This window comes from Brassica napus, chromosome C6 (genome assembly GCF_020379485.1).
Source record: "Brassica napus cultivar Da-Ae chromosome C6, Da-Ae, whole genome shotgun sequence".
NCBI lineage: Eukaryota > Viridiplantae > Streptophyta > Magnoliopsida > Brassicales > Brassicaceae > Brassica > Brassica napus.
This window is the reverse complement of record NC_063449.1, coordinates 46537331-46557571: the sequence shown is the minus strand read 5'-3', so window position 1 is coordinate 46557571 and position 20241 is coordinate 46537331. Positions and strand designations below refer to the sequence as shown.

The following is a 20241-nucleotide window of genomic DNA, read 5'->3' as shown; positions in this document are numbered from 1 at the left end:
TTTTTTTTTTTGCCTTTGGTTTTGATTTGACTATAACAAGTTCTTCCACTTGGCTCTCACGGCATTCGTCCACGTGGCGTTTTATTCGTCTCTAATTACAATTTTTAGCAATGAATTAAATTAAAAGATTCTATATAATCCCTTTGTACCGCCGTGGTTTTTTCTAAAAGCATTTTTAATGTTACTAGAGATTTTGCCCGGGCTACGCCCGGGTTTATTCAAATAACATTTAATTTAATATTTCTTACATTATATTACTAATATGTTATAAAAATTGAATTAGAATCGAGTAAAATTTACAATTTTTTTACTATCTAAAATTGTATGGAATTATCCAAAATATATTTTTGTATATCAATTAGGGGAGTTTTTAATATATTTTAGTCCAAAACTATGATCCAAAAACATTATTTTCTTATTACTTTTTTATTTCCAGTAAAAACATTCTAAAATCTTGTACTAATATCACAAATTGAAAATACAAATTATTTCTAATTCGATATAACCTTATTGGGGGTGACTGGTGACCAAGAGAATGAGGAGAAGAACACAACATTCCTTATAAAAATTACCATTTATGAGGTATAGCTGTGCATCTTCGCTCCTTTTCATTCTCTTTTTTTTTTTGTAGAGAATGATAATACAAAATTGTTTCTTGTTAATTTTGATAAAAAACCATCATTTCTCATCATTCTCAAAATTTTATTCCTATTCATTATTTTCTTATTCATTCTTAATGTTCTTGCGATGGTTACCAGTCATACTCATTATTTTAATTTCCATTGAAAAAATAGTGATTTAGTTTTTTTTCTTACTTCGTGTCTTTAATATTTTTTGTTAAAGTTCATACACTATATTACAAATAATGTTGTATTTAATAACTATATTACAATATATTACTTCTATGTTATAAAAATATAAATAGAAATTGAATCAGAAATGAGTAAAACTTACAATTTTTTTTTAATCCAAAATATTTTTTCTTACATATTTAGGTTAGTAGGAAAATATATTTGTAATCTCCACATCACATATTTCTTTGTTATATGTATTATTTATATCATATTTATTTTTTTTATTTTTATGTTATTTAATATTTTATAATATATTTTATTATTATTATAATCTATTTTTACAACTGTACTAAGTAAAGCTTATTTAAATACTCATTGCTTTAAATAAAAAACTTCTAAAATTTTTGCATGTGCTAAATACACTGAAAAATCTATGAAAATATTATTATTACTATATTTTTTCCAGCAATTATTATTACTATATTATTTGTTTAGTTATAAGCAAAAACAAATCTTAGAATCTAGCTATAGCTAAAATATTAATCTGGATTAAAACTCAATGTAAAGTGATAATCAAAATATTCTCAATATATATTCACAATTTATTTAAATTTTATTATTATATATTAGTTGATTTAAAATTACTATTTTTTTTAAATACAATCAGGTTATTACGCTGTTATCAAACATGAATTTTTGTATACTAATTAGAGGAGTTTTTTGTATACTAATTAGAGGAGTTTTCAATATATTTTTAGTCCAAAACTATGATCCAAAAACATTAATTTCTTATTATTTTTTCATTTCCAGTAAAAACATTTAAAATAGTGATTTTGTTTTTTTTCTTACTTCATGTCCTTAATATTTGTTTTGTTAAACTTCAAACACTATTTTTAAAAAACTTTCTTTACTTTTTATGAACAGAAATTTTAAAATGTCTGTTAGCCGTTATTGTCTAATGTGGTACACTATATCCCATTGTAAAATATATTATTAGTTAGGTGTATTACAAATATAGTTCGTGGAAATAAATCTATAAGAGTAAGCAAAGACTTATATAAAATTAGGTATGAATTTAAGATAAAAGTAAACATAAAAAATAGAATTATTGTTTTCATAATATAAATGATGAATATAAGATAAAACGAAACATAGGTGACATAATAATAAAATATAAAAGGAACAAATTCTAAGGAAACAAATCAGTTATTTATGATATATATAGTCATAACTGATAGGGTTTAGGCCACATGAATTGAGTCAATCAAATATATTCCATGGTGAAATTAAGAGGAAAAATCCCTACAATATCGTATATAATTTTAAATTGGTCATAAAAATTATCTATAAATTAATACTAACTTTTCTATATTAACCGAAACCAGATTGCACTAATTGTGTATATCAGTTTCCTAAATTTTATCTACTGCATAAATTACGGTCAAACGTAAAATTAGCAAAAAAATCAAATAAATTAAAGAAAAAAATATTATCGGATTTGATATTAAAAGACCCCATAAAGTCATATGATTTGATTGTATTTCTGTATATCGTTTCTCCATCCAAAACAACATATGATTTGTTGTATTTCTATATATTAAGAGGAGGATCAAATCATATGTTTCACCATTTACGTGTATGAGTGTATCCGAAGATACCTTTGACTAAACTTTAAGTTACGTAATCAAGCACCTCTTAATATGTCGAAATATTTTAGAACGAAAGGTTGAAATAATAATTATTTTCTACATTGTAAGAATACAACAAATCCATTAGAGCTCAAGTGAGGGAAAGCTCTCAGATGCCATAACCGAGTCTTCCTACGTGGAGTGTTAGTTAAAGAAGGGTTGAGCTTCTATCCTCTTTTTTTTTCCTTCCCGTGAAGGTTTCTTGCTTGGCATCTACTGATGGTTTTTGCTTTCTCATTGTTGTTTTTCTCAAACTGGTACCTGGTTGTTATTTCCCCAGCAAGCTTTTGTCTTGCACGTTTGAATAAAAGTATTCATTGATAAAAAAAGAAGAATACAACAAATCATATGTTCCACCATGTACGTGTATCATTAAGTTTGTAACAGGGATTATACTATTTAGACGGCAGAAAAAAAACTATTTAGACAACCTTGATATCAAAATACCTATTTGACCTGCAAGAAATAGGTGAGAGTTTTGTTCTTGAGGAAGATAGAGACATTATATATATATGTAGACAAAGCAAGGATTATTGTTATTTAAGTGTATATATTTCAAGTATTTATAGTTATATAAGTAAACGTGTCCTTCAACTTCACATATTTTGAAACTATTTATTCAAAACAGTTTCAGAATGAGATATAATGATGAGGCATATAATATATGAACATTATAGTGGCATGAAAGGTAAATATTCTAGGCAAGGATGGACTTTTAAAATAATGCTCTAACTTTTAAATAATGCTCTGAACTGGAGTGTGAGGATGACACCTAAGCAATGGCATAGTTATAAATCACACATGAAGTTAATGTTTGTTTTAAAATGATCTCCTCAAATAATAGAAAGGGGATTCTGTCCAATTGAAGTATAAATATTTCTAACCTAATTCAACCAAATCATGTTTATTGTATTCATTGCATTATTTTGGTTTTCATCTTAGATGTGTATATATATATTTATGAATTGGCTAGTTGTAAATAGCCATAGGACTATGTCAATTTTATAGGACTTAGTAATTTGGTATATGTTAATTTTCAAAAATAAAATTATAAAAATAAAGTGATGACAACTACAAAATTGTATAAAAACATAATCGATACATTCTAAAAATGAATATTAATTCTTTACTTCAATATCAAGATTATTTTTCAAAACTTTCCTTTTTATGAAGTCACATTTTATATAAAAAATATTTTCGTTTTAAAGTTTTCTAAATATTTTATTTATCATATATGTTACTTGAAAAATATAAAGAGAACATAAAAATGATTAAATTAATTTTTCTTCATTAAAGCTATCTTAGTTTATGTTTTTAAATTATTTGATTTAAATAAAATGCTTAATATTTTATATTATGTTGTTTGAGATTATTTTTAAAAGGGAAGATTATTTCTTTACTTTAAAATCAATATTATTTTGTGAACTTTCCTTATTATGAATTACACTATATATAAAAGATATAATCATTTTTTAAATTTATAAATTTTCTTGATTATATAGGTTATTCGAAAAGAAAAAGAAAAAAGAAACCAAAATAAAAGGGAAAAATATAATAAAACAAATATCTAATAATAATAATTATATTTACAGTATATATATTTGATTCATTAAGGGTATCATCGTAATCAACCACCATGAGAGGTAACATGAACACGACACATAGGAAACTAACTTCTCAAATAATATTATAGAGATTTAAAAATAAGCGTTTCTACTGTTTTTATTTAAGTTAATAATCCTGATTGTTTTTATTTAAGTTAATGCTGATTGTTTACTATATCTGCATAATTTTTAACCACGTGTCTTTTAGTTTATCACTAGTGTTTGTAACACAACATATGATGCCCATTCACCCAGATCGGTTATGGAATATTTTGACTTTGTGTTTACATTGCAAATGCATGTCGAGATAAGAAAAACATAAATAATGGATAACAGTTAATGCTTTATTGAATTAGAGCATATAAAATCTTTCTCCTAGCTTCCAAGTTTTACTTTGTTAGTATTTGAAATGACATATATAGATGTCCGACAAAGAAATATAAGACCGCATATAATATGAACATATAATCTTTCATGTGACAATGATTTAACCAAAGAATCACTTTAGCTTAATCTTAAGACAAAATTTCCTTCATGTCTTCTTTCTTAGTCCCTATACCTCTTTCTCGTCTGTAGACTATCATTTTCAAGTCTGCATGTCAGACCAAAATTAGCTGAGAAAATATATTTTCTATCCAAATGAGAAAAGGATAAGTTGTTTAAAAGAAACAAAAAGAGAGTTTCATCAGTTCAAGAATGATTTATTTGTTCATGGCTTGGCTCATGTCCTCAGCCGTACTATGGTATATATCATGGAAACCTTGCTCATAGACACATGCATCTTCATAGATCTTTTCATCCTTATCTTAAGCATTCAAAACCTCTGGAGCTATAAGAGGAACATACTTCTTTAGTTCAGCTTGTATAAGTCTTTTCCCAGCTTAGAAGATGAATACACTGATCTCTTCGAAACCACTACATATGAAAACTGAAAAGAGGACTAAATGAGAAGTGATAGCCTTGGCTTTGCTAGTGTAATTTAAGATTAGCTTTGGCTTAGAGTTAAGCAACTTCTTGATCTTTACACAAACTTAAAGTTCCCAAAGCGCAGCTGCAATCCACATTGCTAAGACTGTCATTACATGAAAATATTAGTCCAAGACAAAAGAAAACTTTGCAGTTTCAGGGTTTGAAATAAGCTGATGCCAAAAACTGGTTCCTGGTCACGGTTGGTTGATTTTGATCATGTTGGTTTCTAACAAAGCTTGAAGAGCTAATAAAATTTTTAAAAGGATAATAGCAATGATACCGGAGAAAGGCGGCACACCGAAATCAGGCCCTGAGCCAGGTAGCCAAAACTCTGTTCTTCTTACATGTGAATCAAATACAAAGACACAAAATCAGTAAAAATAAACAATAAAATAGAAAGCATTGCAGGTTAAGGGGAAATAATAATCCGAGTGGTGGTACCGCAACATGACAATGTTGGGAGAATATGGGATAATCAATAATATTTATAACGATTAGCAAGAAACTCAGAAATACTAAGAAAATAGCTTACATAAAGAGAATCGGAGTACTGGAAGGAATTTTTTGATGAGCAAGAGTAAAGACAGAGTCAGTGTTGAAGTGTTCTTGTAGCTCAACATCTGTTCTTGCAATCTATGTCAAAATGTATCTCATGTCTTTAAGAAAAAGGTTACTAAAAAGTTGGACACGCACCTTCCTTGCTACTTTGGGTTCTTCATTTTTCTATCATCTAGGATTGAGAAGTACACAGTTTGACTCATAAGGTCAAAGATGTAGCCTATGAAATTTTTTTTTCTCTATATGAATGAATAAATGGGCTTCCTTGGTGGAAGTTACCTTTGCAATACAACCATCTCCGGCTGCAGAAAGAGAGACTCTTTTCATCTATCTTGCTCAGATTCTCATGCACCCAGTGTAGAACCGTCGATGCAGAACCCATCCGGTCAACCGATCATTTGTTTTTTTTTTCACGAGGTAAACAAACTCTTTCCCTGCAGAGAAAAATATATATCTTATTTCATTAAATTTGCATCCAGCCTGAGCTCAAACTTCCACTGCAAGTGACTTCTTTTAAAGCACATATTGCTATACACAATTAGGGCATGAAACAAAATATCCAGTTAGGTTAAACAATGAGGATCGAAAAGATAGAGATCATTGATCGTTACCCGAACACTCCTACATCGGACAATTTTACCAAAGGGAACCTAAAACAGTAGCATATGTTGTCAATAAACATATACAGCCATGCTATTCTTCAATAGAGGAACAAAAAACTATCTAACGAATCCATATATTTTCAGGAAAGCTAACCCTAAATTTCAATTCACAGCTTATATCAGCAATCCAGGAATCAAGCAAAAATTAACCAAAATGAGATTTTCTGACTCTTAAACTTAAAAATAAACAAAAGATGAAGAAAAAACAAAAGGAAGACCGACTCCGACCATAACAGCCGAGACAAAAGATCCAACATCAGTGAGAAAAAGCACAAAGATCCGATTGTGACAGTTTCTGAAACTCGGTTGATGAAGGCGAGAACACATGGGTTACGATGTGGTTGAGATTCTACGAAAGAAGGAGCGGCGGAGGGAACGGTTTGGGAAGTGGAGATTGGGAGGATATGAGAGTCCGTGGAATCCATTGTTGCAGAGTTTGCAGGTCTGAGAGAGAAAATATAGAAGATGAAGACATTTACATTAATTAAAGGAAATACAAAACGACGCAATAGAAATTTAACTCAGAGATTTTCCATGACGATTCGTTTCACTCCACATCGTGAAAGTCAATTGACCATCGATCGTTTGTTTGTGAAGAACAAATCGATCATCGGTGCAGAGCATGGAACCCAAACTACAAAACCAAAGACCACAAAAGCCCAAACCGCGATTCTATTGTCTGACGTGGAGGAAATGCTGCAACGTGATTGGCTGAATTTTCAGTCTGACGTGGAGGCCTTAAGAGGGCTTTATTTGCTCCTTTTAGTATAGGATAGATTTTTAATGTTATTCTTGGCCATCAAGATGCAATTTTATTAATTTGTTTGGTAGTTAATGGTACCGATCATATATAATTGGCTTTTAATTACATTCTTGGCCGTTACTCTCAAGTATGTATCAACAACGATAAGATTTGAGAGTCAATTAATTGACAATATCATTTAAATCATACTGCATAATACTCTGTGCATTTCTGAAAATAAAATTTTATGACTTTTTATTCTATAAGTATTATCTTTTCTATTTTACAATACTTTGTATATTTTAAAAATGTTAATTAAAAATATTTGAATTGATTATTTGATATTATTGAAAAGTGTATAGTAAAAATAAATAATAAATTTGAGATTATTTGGTTTGATATTGGTCTTTGTGACAAGAATTTTCATGATGATTTCCTATATGAATCTTGCTTTCACTTATACATCGTATATAAAACCATTTAGCTCGAAGAAATCAAACGTGGATATAATACTCAGGATTAGTTATCAACCTAATCCTCTAGTCCAGAACCATGGAATTTTGGGGACCCTAATCAAAATATAAAAATATTTACTTTTATTTAAATATTAAATATATTTATGATTTTTTCTATATCAAAAACTTGGCTTTCAATCCCTTTAAAAAACAAAGAACAATCCATGCACTTAACCTCAATAGGATCAATGCTAAATTTTATTTAGTTACATACTAGTTTACAACGTAGTTAAGTAGCTATGGGGGGCATTGACCAGCAATAAACTCTTACTGCATAATATTTGGTTTAATTTTGGTTCTTTGTGACAAGAATTTTCATGATGATTCCTATATGAATCATGCTTTCACTGTGTCTGTACATCACAAAACCATTCAGCTCATAGAAATCAAACGTATATTCACGATTGATTTCTAACCTTAACATCTAGTCACATGCACTTACCTTCAATAGGGTCAAAGTTAAATATTAATTAAGTACATAATTTAAAATGTTCTCATAACCATTGGGTCATTGACCATTAATTTGAATGTAATCGCTACTCTTTCTTACAAGCTCTTAAGAACAACTCGTAAGCGCTCACTAGTCTCTATTTCCACGTCCCTTTATTGTGAATATTTCTTTCTTCAATGTTGTTGTGAATCATAGGCCCAAGAGTACGTAGTACAGAATAGTTACTGGTAAAGATACTATCATACCAAAGATCACCCTGAAAACAAAACATCAATAAACACATAAACTTCCACATTATAAAACACTCAAACCATTTAAGTATAACTGATTAAAAAAAAAATAAAGAACAAGAAACTCACAATGTACTGAGCAAGTCTGGATGCAAACCATACTCCCTGGCAAACACAAACGGTACTATTCCTTGCGGTAGAGCCGCCTACACATGAAACAAAAACATATAGGTCTCGTCAAGTTTACTAATATACCACAAATAATCGACATTATATTTTTTTCAATATTATAGACTAAATCGAAGTAGGCTCTGAATACTCATTTAAACCAGTGTTCACCTTGATGTCAAAAAAAAAAAAAAAAACTGTTCACCTGTACGATGGCTGCATGTAACCTAGAACCTTTCAATCCGACAAGAACTGAAGCAGCAGCCATGAAAGCCGGACCTGAGATGAACCTAATCAACATCCCCAATGTTGCTTTCTTCGCCCCGCAAGCGATCATCTTTGGTTGCAACGCCATGAATAGACCTGTAAATTTAAATGTACTATTTATATGCTTACAAACAAAAAGATTTTATCTAGCTATCACGTAGAATAAGAAAATTAGCATACCTAAACTGAACATGGCCATTCCAAGACCTGCATCTGATACTATCTTGATCGAAAACGCAACAATATCTGGCAACGCTATATTCCATCTGCTCATCCATTGTTATAAAAAGCTAAATTTAACTATCAGATATATGGTTTTTAGCAGAAAAAAACTATCAGATATATGATTCTAGAAGGATTTAAAGAATTGATTACTAACCTGAAGGATATAAGTGACCAGACAAGACCTATGATGCTAGAATAGGTGTTAGGGTTTCGAGAAAGCTTGCGTCCCACGACAGTCAGTATGAGCCGCACCATCAAAGCGGCACTTGGCATTTCTTGCCTGCCAATAGCAGCAACCGGAGCTGTTTCTTTTCCGGCGGCTCCTTCCTCCATGGAACAAGCAACACCGGCTGCCGTAGGCGGTGGTGCAGCCCTAAGTGCGTCTCTGAAGCTGATCTCCTTCTCTGGAATTGATAAATAATCATCTATACACGTCAGCAAATGCATACACTAATATGTAGTCGTGTTACTCCTGGTTGTGGGATGTACTAATAACATATACTAAATTAAATAGGAAAGTATATAAAAATCATGCGTCGGTTTCACTGATGATTACACACGTGCTGAAGGAATATGATAGCATCTCTCTTTCTCGGAAAAAAAAATTGACTTGTGAGACCAAAATAATTGTGAATACAAAAAGTCAACATCTTGTTCACCATATATGTGATTTTTATTGATTATAGTAAGCTCGCGGGTGGTATGAGGGGTCCGCTTTATTAACATGCTTCATCATGTTGTTTCAATAGAATCTTAAGCTCTAAAACACGAGATAAATGATACTGCTAACAAAATTCAAAATATGCACACTAAATTATTAAATCAAGTGAAATTAATTAATTGTTTTTCAATTAGTAAGATTTGTATTCCTTGGGTTTTGTACGATAAAAGTGACATAAGCTAAGCAAGTTTTAATCTGAAAAAGCTGTATTTTACGTAGCCTCCCAAGGTTTTTTCTATTCGTCAGATTGTATAAAACTAAAGACAAACTAATAAAAGATAGGAAATAAATAATTTAAGATACGAAAAAAGCAAAGGAAAACGACTCAACGGCGTCGTGTCAGTGCTTAACCACACATCTTTCAAAGAAAACGTACCGTTGATACTATCCTTGCCTACATGTCTCTGCCCTGACTCCCACGTCATCTTCGGCGACGCCGCGTGCCGGTATATTTTCCCGGCGGCTGGAGACTTCATCCAAACAGGTGTACCGGCTCCGTTAACGTCAAGCTCGTTGAAGTTCGAGGCACGTGGCGTCGGCTGCAACGAGTAAGCATCGGAAGAAGCATAACCCGAGAGCCTCCTAGGGCTAACACCACAACCGGGTCGGGTAAACCCGAAACCGCCTAGATCACCGTTACAAAACATGATCTCGTTATTACCGTTATAAAACTGAAGTGCACCACTTCCTCCTCCGCCGTTAAAGAAACGGTTAGGAGTGTTGACGGAGAAAATCTCGGCGTTAGAAAGATTCGAGGCTCGAGGAGTTAGGCATAGAGAAGAAGAGACAACGGAGTCGGGTACGGATGATATGGACCGTCGGATCCTCAGCCTGACCCGACCGTTTATATCGGTTTCAGTTTCTGTACGGAGAGGGTCCATGCCGTCTAAGGAGATGACGTCATCGTCGACTTGGATCCTAGTGATTGCCCCGGCTGCTTGACCCGGAAACTCGGTTCGGATAAGCAACCTGGCCGCACGTAGTTCAAAGAGGAAGAGTAGTAGAGTATACCTACACACAAAATAAATATATTCACATTTAGTATCATCGGTTATAAATAATTCAACTAATTAATCAAATAAACTATATCCTATACGTTGGCTTAATTAAAATACCACATAATAACTATAAAATTCATTTGATTCTGATTTTTTTTAGTCAATTATATAAATCCATAAATAAACATATATAAAATTGAATAACGTTTTTGTCAAAAATAAAATAAAATCGAATAACGTACCAAATGATGCATTGAAGGACAACGAGTTGGACCATGAGGTTTTGAGTGTACTCTCCGTACATGGCTTGAAGCAAAGGGATGCCCATAACGAGAGTGTTAGGGAGCGTGGCGACGGAGAAGAGAGTGATGAGCCAATCGAGACCACCAGACTTGAAGAGAATGGCCCATAGAGAGAGCAAAACGAAGACCATGACTTTGGACAAAGTGTCGGCGATGATGAACATCATGTCCATTTTGTAAGGGTTATTTTGTGAAATGAAGTGGAAAGAGAGGATTGGGACGGCGAAAACCGAGACAAAACGGTTGATTCCAGAGCATTGTTCTGCTGTGAAGATCTTCCACCACTTGACAGAACCATAGGCTACGAACATGGCGAAGTAGAGTGGTGCCATTGCACACATCACTTTATAGAATTCGCTTCCCGTTATCATCTTCTTTGCTCTGATTCTTCCTCTTTCTGGTTAGTTAAGATGTGTAGTTTGGTTGAGGTATGTGCAAATGTGTGTTGGGTTATATAGGGACTTGTTGACGAGGTTACCCCTAGCTTGTTCCATTATTTGCGTATCCATCATAATTAATGCGATGACATTCTAGCTTTCATGGGGTTCTAACTTCTTAAAAATATTTTAGGGTAACTTCATAAAATGGTTTAGAATACATTTTTTTAGTCATGTGTTAACTGTTAAGTCATCAGAGATTTATGATCTAATACTATTTTCAAATCAAATTTAACTAATTATTACTATATGTTATTATATGCTATTTTATTACATTATTTAAGAGTTATCAAAAATATTTTCGACCAATCATTTTAGAGCATCTCCAACGCTTAGATATTTTACAAGTTTTTTATTAATAAAATACTATTATGTTTATAATAGCTTATCTATGTTGTTAACATTTTAATTATACGTAAAAAAATCAAACTAGTTATAAAGAGTCATATTAAAAAAAAAGTGTTTCATTTAATTTTTAAAATTTTCATTTGAAAAGCTAGCCACAGTTCTCATAATCTCTTTTATCTACCTTAATTTACCTTATATATGCATAGATTCGGAGATCAAGTAGCTTAAAATTTTGGGTAGTGTTTTATAAATGCAGTCCAGTGTGAACAAAAAAATATACATGTTTATTTAATTGTGGCATGATTTATTTTCTTCAACAATCTTTGCAAAATTGGTAAGCAAATTTTTTTTTCATTTTGTATACTCATGTACTGGTGTTCAGTGTTTTGGCTAAGTAAGCTTTTCACCTTTATTATCTACCTAACTTTGTTGTTTTTTACTCTTACTCATGATTAAGTTTGTTAGATTTGGTATATATTACAATGAGGACCAGAAGGGCCATTTACAGCCATTGAAAATTTTGTAGGAAAAAGAGACCAACGATTATAAAATTACTCCTTTGTTATAGAGTTGTTTACTTGTTTTATAAACATCAACAAAAAAGAAAATGTACTTAATCACAGATGAAGATAATCATCGTCATTTTTATAAACAAACTAAAATAAGTTTCAAAGTTTTATTGGGACATCGAAAGAAATTAAATATGCTTTGTCGAAATAGGCTTTCACCCAAATTATCTCCCTAACTCTTTTGTTTTCTTCTCTTGCTTACGATAAAACATGCGGTCTGGTGTATTTTATAATAGAAAACTAAACTGCTATTTAAGTCAAAATCTACCACAAATTAATGGACGAAAATGAAAATTAAAATAATGAAAGTAAATCGATAAAGCCACCTAACATGATATTCACTAATGAGTCATATATTTGTCTTATGCAACTTGTTTGATGTAGTTAACCCTCTATATACATTCCTACATTTCATTCTGGTACACCCAATAACAATATTATCATGAGACTCGTATTTTTAAATAAAAATAAATGGAGACATCAATAATTCAAGAGACAAAATCAAGTAATTGGTAAGAAGTCTTATTCTATTAAAATGTGATTAATTAACTTTTGTTAACCCTACGGATGTCAATTCTTTAACAACAACAACGAAAATTACATATGTCAACTTAGATGATAAGAAATTGGCCTGCATAATGCTAATTAATCACCTTGTTAGTATAATAATCACCTACATTTCCACACATCTATATTTTTATATATATGCAATAGAATGAGTGCATAAAGGAAGAGAATGAGATCCTCTTAGAATCTAAGATCAATGATATTAGCGCCATGGGTGGAGACTATACGGTGTTACCCTTTTGCTTTAAAGCTTAAAAGATTTTGTCCTTTTCAAAAATTTAAGAACAAAGTCATACGTAACCTTTTTCTTATTATTAAAGACAAACAAATATTTTGTCAATGAAAAAAGGCTACACTAAAGTTCGGGATTATTGATTCCGTCCTATATGTCTAACCTAAACATCTATCGTAATTACTATATACTAATTAGCATGTAGACAGGATCCCTGTAGGATCTATTATAAAATAACGTTCATCTATGATTATAGTTTCCAACGGCAATGACAGTAAAGTCTCTTATTATCTTGTATGTTTATATAAGCACACACAAAAACTAGACAAAGAAATTCAGAATAAGCAATTTGCTTTTCTCGAATCTCGACTCCCGAGTGATGTTGTCTTTCTCGCTCTATACTGAAGTATTAGAACACACTTACACACACATATACAAATGAGACACACCGTGGAATATGATGTCTTAAATAATATGTACAAAAATATATATTAAAACGAACAATGATGATGGAAAAGAAGACTAAGAGGAAGCGCATGGGATCGAGGAAAAGGGAAAATATAGTGTGGGATTATGGGTAGGTTATAAAATCATATCAAATTCAAGTGCGAGAAATGATGGGTCCATTTCCAAATTATAAATTGCATACTCTATTATTTTTTGTAATAAAATATGTAAATTGATAGATGTTTTGGAGAGTTTAAAATGTTTCAAAATATTTGATGTTTTGATATTTTTATAGTATTAGTTTTAGTTTTATAGAAAACTGTGTCACCAATGATGTTTATAGTTGTTTTTATGATTGGTTAAATTAGTTTTACTTTATATTTTTAATGTTACTTTTTAGAAAAAAAATGTATGTCTTATTTCTTGTGCAATGACTTAAAACATCAAGTATTTTGAAACAGAGAGACTAATTTGGAAAGTCACTGAAAAAATGGTCTGAGATCAGGGGGCAAGAACTAAAACGTGTCTGGTCTAGTCATTGAGAGAGGGATGAAATATCAAAAGAAAGTGACATAACATAAGTCTAACTCTCTTCTCTTCGCGTGCCATCAATTCATCATTTTGTTCGTTTCTTATTTTTTGTTGCATTGGGTCATTTTCCACCAACCTATGTATTTTTCGTTCCAAACACGGTTACATTATTCCGTCTTGTCAATGTATATGCATATGTACATTGACAACGAACATACATATGATAGATATTTAGATACGTAGAAATCTAACTTCATATGTTCTTGATTCATTTGAGTTTAAGCATGCATATTCTTCAAACTTGCATGAAAGTCATGTCTTTTAGGGGTTAGATCTTCGATTTAATAAATGGTTTTATGTGTGGCTTATGCAATAATAATATATACTTTAAATTTAAGTATATTCGGCTCAGACATTAAGGTTTGGTCTCCAGGACTTAGGAATAAAATATTTGTTGGTCCAATTCCTATAATATCTCCATCATTTGTCTAGCAGTACTTGTTTTGTTACAAAAGTAAAAAATAACATTTTGAACAAAAAAAAAGAAGTAACAAATAACATGTTCGTCATTAAAATATAGAATGTTCTTGCTGTAAAAAGAAAAGTTATAAAAATGTAAGCACTTTGAATCGTTTAAAAATCATCAGCAAATTCAAGGAAAATATGCAATCTCCCAAATTAATGTTTCCAGTTCAAAGACTTGAGACATTGTCATCTTGTGATATAGAACGCACAAAAGGATGCAATTGTTTTCAAAAAATTTTAATATATTTGAAACAAGATCATATATATATATTTTTTTTTTTGAACTTAGCTTTAACAAGATCATATATTTAGCTGCGTATTTATCTTTCTCACATCTAAAGTCTAAACACTAGACTACTACCTAACTTACAGTCTCCTGATGAATTTAGAGAAATATTATAACTGTTCTTATCTCCTCTTTGGCACTCTTTTGTTTTATAAACTCAAAGAAAGAAGACGATAAATCATACATAGAATGCAACATCCTTCGATGTTATAGCAAACAACCCGAATTCCACGTGCGGCTACAACAAATTATCCTCACGTGACACAAAACTAAACCTTGTATAGATGAAACCTTCCTTTTGAGTGAGAGAGTCGTCTACACAAGAATAATTCATCGAACTTGTCGCACTTCTAAAATTTGTTGCCATGTGCGGTTATTTGGTTGAGCTTTTAAGATATTCACATTTGCAATTTGCAGAGAAAACAAAAGACGTTACGATGGATTCCAATATATATCTCTTTAATTTGTTGCCGCATCCAGTTTTCTAACGTTAATGATCGCCACGCTATTATACGATGGATTCCAATATATATCTCTTTAATTTTTTTTCTCTACTTCCAAATATACTTGATTTTTAAATTATTTACTGCTTAAGCTACAATATTTTGTTTATTTTTAAAAGAAAAAGACGGACTGAAAAAGTAAAATAAATTGATTTAATATTCTTTGGTATGGTTTCTGGTGGAACAAGAACTCATTATTTACTAAAACTGGAACAAAGTTACTTTGTTGAACATTTTAATGATATTTTGTTTAAATGTTACTACCTAATTACTAGAATACTTTTTACAAAATCTGAATGCAAGTTTTGTCACCTTTACGTAAGCATTTTACGCAGTAACAGCTATACAAATGCAATGAATGACATAAAGTCGAAACTATTGAAAGATATATTTATTGTATTTAATATCCTCCATGCATATAAATATCGACGAAACAAATAAAACTTTCCAACTTACCTTAAACTTAAATGATCAACATAAAAAAAAATGAGCCGTGGAGTACGAGAGAGTATATCGAAGCATTCATTTAGTTCGAGAATGATCACTATTGGAATCTTTCTAGTTTTGTTTTCTGCTCATGATCTATTCAGTTTTTCAGAGGCACAACAACTACAGTTTGGGTTCTACTCAGAAACATGTCCATCCGCAGAATCCATCGTCGGTGACGTTGTTAAACAAGCAGTGACCAAGGACCCTGGAAATGCTGCCGTCTTACTCCGTCTCCACTTCCATGATTGCTTTGTTGAGGTATGGTTCTAATGAATCTCAATACAAAAAAAAATATTTTCACTATTCTTTATGATGTTTTTGTTCCGAGTTTACCGACATAAATTGGTTTGGTTATATGTTGGAGGGTTGTGATGGGTCCATTCTAATCAAACACGAAGTAAATGATGACGAGAGGTTTGCTCCGGGTAACGCTGGTGTGGGTGGTTTCGATGTTATAGATAATGCTAAATCAGAGCTTGAACGTTTGTGTCCAGGCGTTGTGTCTTGTGCTGACATCGTTGCTCTTGCTGCTAGAGACGCTGTCATTGCGGTAACACTATGATAGTAATTCCGACCAAAAAGTAAAATAGGCAAAGGACCTTTTTATTACTGTATTCATGTTATTGTTTTTTTTTTTTTGGCAAATAATAGGCAAAGGGACCTTTTTACGAGGTTCCAACAGGTCGAAGAGATGGCCTGACATCAGATAAGAGTAACGCTGCTAACTTGCCAGATGTTGAAGATTCCATAAACATTTTGAAATCAAAATTCAGAGAGAAGCGGCTTTCAGATAAAGATCTTGTTCTTCTTAGTGCTGGTAATAATTAATTTATCCTAAACTCAATAACTTGATTAAATATAAATACCACTTGTTAACCAAAATGTTACTTATGTTTACAGGTGCACATACTATCGGTACCACAGCATGTTTCTTTATCATGTCACGTTTGGATGCTCAAGATTCAACGATAAGTCCAGATTTTTTTCAAGTGTTGAGATCAAAGTGTCCAAAAGGTGGCGATGTTAATGTAAGGATTCCGTTGGATTGGGAAAGCCAGTTTGTGTTCGACGAGCAAATATTTAGGAACATCAGAGATGGCAAAGGAGTTATCAAATCGGATTCTGTACTGTACCAAGATAATGACATGAAGAATATTATTGAGTCGTATTTGGCAAGCAACGAGAGTTCGGAGGCTAATTTTGCTGCGGATTTTGCTGAAGCTATGGTCAAGATGGGTGTCATTGGGGTGAAGACTGGTGTTCAAGGAGAGGTCAGACGCATATGCAATGCTACAAATTAGTCTCCATTAATGAAAGTTCATATTTATTTATATATTAAAAAAAAAAAGTTATCCTGAGAATGTTAGATCAGAATTAGTAAACAAAACGATGTATGATTCTTAAGAGACGAATATAAAAACATGTAGACAAAAATTTGGTAAAAAAAAATTAATAACTAAATAATATTTAAAATCATAATTGTTTATCTATTTTTATAAAATTCAACATCTGGTTCGTGATGTCTCGAGTTTTAACCCGATTATCTAACTGCAAGTGCACAGTAAAGTACGCAGTAGTAATGCGGGATCGAATCCACAGGGACCGATGATCACACGTAGAGTTGCAGACAAGTTAATAGCTACAGCGAATCAAGATATATTTTTGATGATTTTTATCTAATTTTCTTAGGTGTCACAAAACATAAACAAGCTGTAAAAAGATGATTTAAACGATTTGAAAACTATTTTTAAAACAAACGTTGGGCATTGGGAATTCTCAGGGATTTTTTTTTAATCAAGATACAATTAATGAAAGACACAGGGATATATTAAGAACCGTCTAGAACTCAAACACGATATTAGAATTAACCTACTTCCGTAGCGCTAATTCTCTATGTTATAGAAATCTCCACACTAACTTCCGCTGAGTTTCAATTTCAAAACAAGCATTAAGAACAGGTTCAATATGTTCACAAAGCGCAATAACATCAACTTCCGAGGGTTAAGGACACTTTGCTCATCTAAAGTATTTTCGGAAGTTCAAACAATCACTTTCGGTGCATCAAACAATCTGAAATCATGAACTAAGTGATCAATTCAGTTCAAGCAGTAAGAAATCCATTAGATGAAGAACCAAAACGTAATCCCTTAGTCTACACACGTTTTATGGATCAAAACATCAAGAAATCCCATATGAGAACCCCTAAACCCAACTAGATGACTACTCACACATAACTAAGCAAGAACAAAACGATTTTGATGAAGAAAACATGATAAGATTGTATTAAAACAGAGTAAAGGTTCAGAAGATCTTCTCCAAATGGTTTTGAGATGAACTCCTTTACAAATCTTCACAAATCACACCAAAACAAGTACAAAACACTCAAATCTCTCTCTAGAACTTGTAAATCTCCTCCTTGGTCGCCCCTGGTCTTTTCTGAGTCTCCAAAGTCGAGTTCTTCCCTGAATTATTGAGGGGAGTGGGTAAAAAGGAGTGAAAAGCTCGTTTGTGCGTGTGGAGCCCGTAGCGCCTGAGATCGGTCGATCCACATGGCTCGGATCGGTCGATCTCATGTATGAAAGCCTGGGATCGGTCGATCCAGGTAGCCCGGATCGGTCGATCTCGTGGCTCTGTGCGATCAGTACTTCTCGTTCGGTCCATTGTTCGGTCCATCTTGCTTCTGAATAAATCCCGAATGCGTTCTTTTCTTTCAAGCTATCTAGTAACCTGCATATTACACTTAAGAACACCAAAACGCATCAAATAGACCAAAACATTAATTAAAACCGACCATTTAATTGCTCCAAAACGAGTTTAAAACCGTTAAAAACACGGAATATCAACTCCCCCAGACTTGAATCTTTGCTTGTCCTCAAGTAAAGAGGATTAAAATTTGGGAGCTCACTAACCCTCAGTAGATCTTACCTTGTGATTTCGCTAACCACTTAAATCAGAGACTGTCAAGGCATTCATTCCAAATCCCCACCAAGACCGCGCAAACCTTTCCATATTTCAGACCTGCAAGTCTCAGTTTCAAGTAATCAACTCTTTACATTCATTAAAAAGTGCGTGACCTTTCCACCAAAGATATCTCCATCAGGTATAACGGGCTCGGTGTTTGGGAGGCTGTTTTAGTGTTTAATTAGGTGAGGCTCAAGTGTTTGTGGGTATCAGCGATAACAAAAAAAAAATGCAAAACATTATGCAAAATCGCTGGAGAGACCGAGTATATTGATAACCATGTTTTCGAACTGCTCAAGTCTCAAATGATCAAAACCCAACAAATCTCAAACTCTAACCCCAAATTAAAACAAAGCATCATCTCTAGTACACAAAATAAAAATAAAATGTCTAAATCAAATCTACTGAATGAGATATAAACATGAACTTTTTTTTTTTTTTTTTTTTTTTTTTTTTTTTTTTTTTTTTATTTTCATTTTTTTTTTTTTTTTTTTTTTTTTTTTTAGAACGAAAACTTATACAAACCGAAATCGAATATATACACTGCGATGCAATCACACACTTACAACACCCAATTTTTCTATTTACACCTCTAGACACACAGGTCCGTGTCTAACCACCTAAATGTTCCGATCCTACCTAAGCAGTCGGATGAACCATGTCTACCCTAATCTCTCCATTGTTTTTGCACATGTATGCACATATGATCAGTGTGTAAGAATGCATGGAGATGAAATAAAAGGGTAAGGTGTAGGTGTGGTACCAAACTATTGATGAGTCTGGCCATTCAGGATTATTAAAAAGTGGTAGAATGTGGTAAAGAAAATCCTGAATGTGTATATGGTATACCGTTTCCTGATGTTGATTCCTGGTCAAAAGAAATTAAATTCATTAATGGTCAAAAATAGTTGAGTCGATTACAATTCACCGAGACTTGATAAAAGATTTAAGGAGAGGTTGCTTGGTCAAGTGGTTCCTCGGTTTGTCTGCGCTAACAGTCCTGAAAAATGGTCAATATGAAATGTAATGCACAACACACAAGGAAATAGTCTAATAATCATCACAGGGTCTGAGAAAAAATACGTAGAGAGTTTTTTTTTTTTTTTTTTTTTTTTTTTTTAAACACAATCAAATCCGATAAACTAAGAAAATAAAAGAGATAAAAGCAATATGGTACATAAGTAGCATCCTCCCCCAGACTTACTTCACACCGTCTCGGTGTGAAAATAATTCCAAGAGAGATTACCGATCAGGCGTTGCGGTCAGTGCGCCTCTTGGAGCGCCTCTCCAAGGCTCCATCATCGTCAGAGTCCTCCGCTGCCTCAGGTCCAGCAGCGGTGTCGTGAGCGCCTTAGATCGACCGATCCATACGTGTCGGATCGACCGATCTCTTACATGGATCGCCCGTTCTGTTTCTTTAGGATCGATCGATCTCTGCCTGATCGTGATACA

The 20241-nt window shown here is 32.4% G+C and overlaps 2 protein-coding genes and 1 long non-coding RNA gene across 4 annotated transcripts; 1 reads left to right on the top strand and 2 right to left on the bottom strand.

The window, feature by feature from the left end:
* Positions 1-4696: 4696 nt before the first annotated feature.
* Positions 4697-6714, bottom strand: LOC111202422. 2 transcript variants are annotated; one of them, XR_007325344.1, is made up of 2 exons: positions 5588-6714; positions 4697-5394 (listed from the first exon to the last, which is right to left on the bottom strand). It is a non-coding gene; the product is annotated as an uncharacterized LOC111202422 (long non-coding RNA). The 2 variants fall into 2 exon arrangements; XR_002655405.2 differs by having other exon boundaries at positions 4697-5391.
* Positions 6715-7970: 1256 nt separating this feature from the next.
* LOC106392159 (auxin efflux carrier component 6) lies at positions 7971-11311 on the bottom strand. The gene is made up of 7 exons (XM_048761515.1): positions 10835-11311; positions 9971-10605; positions 9028-9277; positions 8829-8914; positions 8587-8744; positions 8343-8419; positions 7971-8239 (listed from the first exon to the last, which is right to left on the bottom strand). Exons 1-7 carry the CDS (start codon positions 11263-11265, stop codon positions 8173-8175), a joined length of 1704 nt encoding a protein of 567 aa, XP_048617472.1. The 5' UTR covers positions 11266-11311; the 3' UTR covers positions 7971-8172.
* A 4453-nt stretch (positions 11312-15764) lies between these two features.
* LOC106394298 (peroxidase 13-like) lies at positions 15765-17304 on the top strand. Its single transcript, XM_013834876.3, has 4 exons — positions 15765-16086; positions 16193-16378; positions 16480-16645; positions 16729-17304. Exons 1-4 carry the CDS (start codon positions 15826-15828, stop codon positions 17127-17129), a joined length of 1014 nt encoding a protein of 337 aa, XP_013690330.2. The 5' UTR covers positions 15765-15825; the 3' UTR covers positions 17130-17304.
* Positions 17305-20241: the final 2937 nt, after the last annotated feature.

Bases quoted from the DNA above. Each gene is read 5' to 3' on its own strand.
- LOC106394298 (XM_013834876.3), top strand. From the start codon at position 15,826: ATGAGCCGTGGAGTACGAGAGAGTATATCGAAGCATTCATTTAGTTCG. The intron at 16,087-16,192 runs GTATGGTTCTAA...TATATGTTGGAG, and splicing joins TCCATGATTGCTTTGTTGAG to GGTTGTGATGGGTCCATTCT. The intron at 16,379-16,479 runs GTAACACTATGA...GGCAAATAATAG, and splicing joins CTAGAGACGCTGTCATTGCG to GCAAAGGGACCTTTTTACGA.
- LOC106392159 (XM_048761515.1), bottom strand. From the start codon at position 11,265: ATGATAACGGGAAGCGAATTCTATAAAGTGATGTGTGCAATGGCACCA. The intron at 9,278-9,970 runs GTACGTTTTCTT...TATCAATTCCAG, and splicing joins AGGCAAGGATAGTATCAACG to AGAAGGAGATCAGCTTCAGA. The intron at 8,745-8,828 runs GTATGCTAATTT...TTAAATTTACAG, and splicing joins AATGGCCATGTTCAGTTTAG to GTCTATTCATGGCGTTGCAA.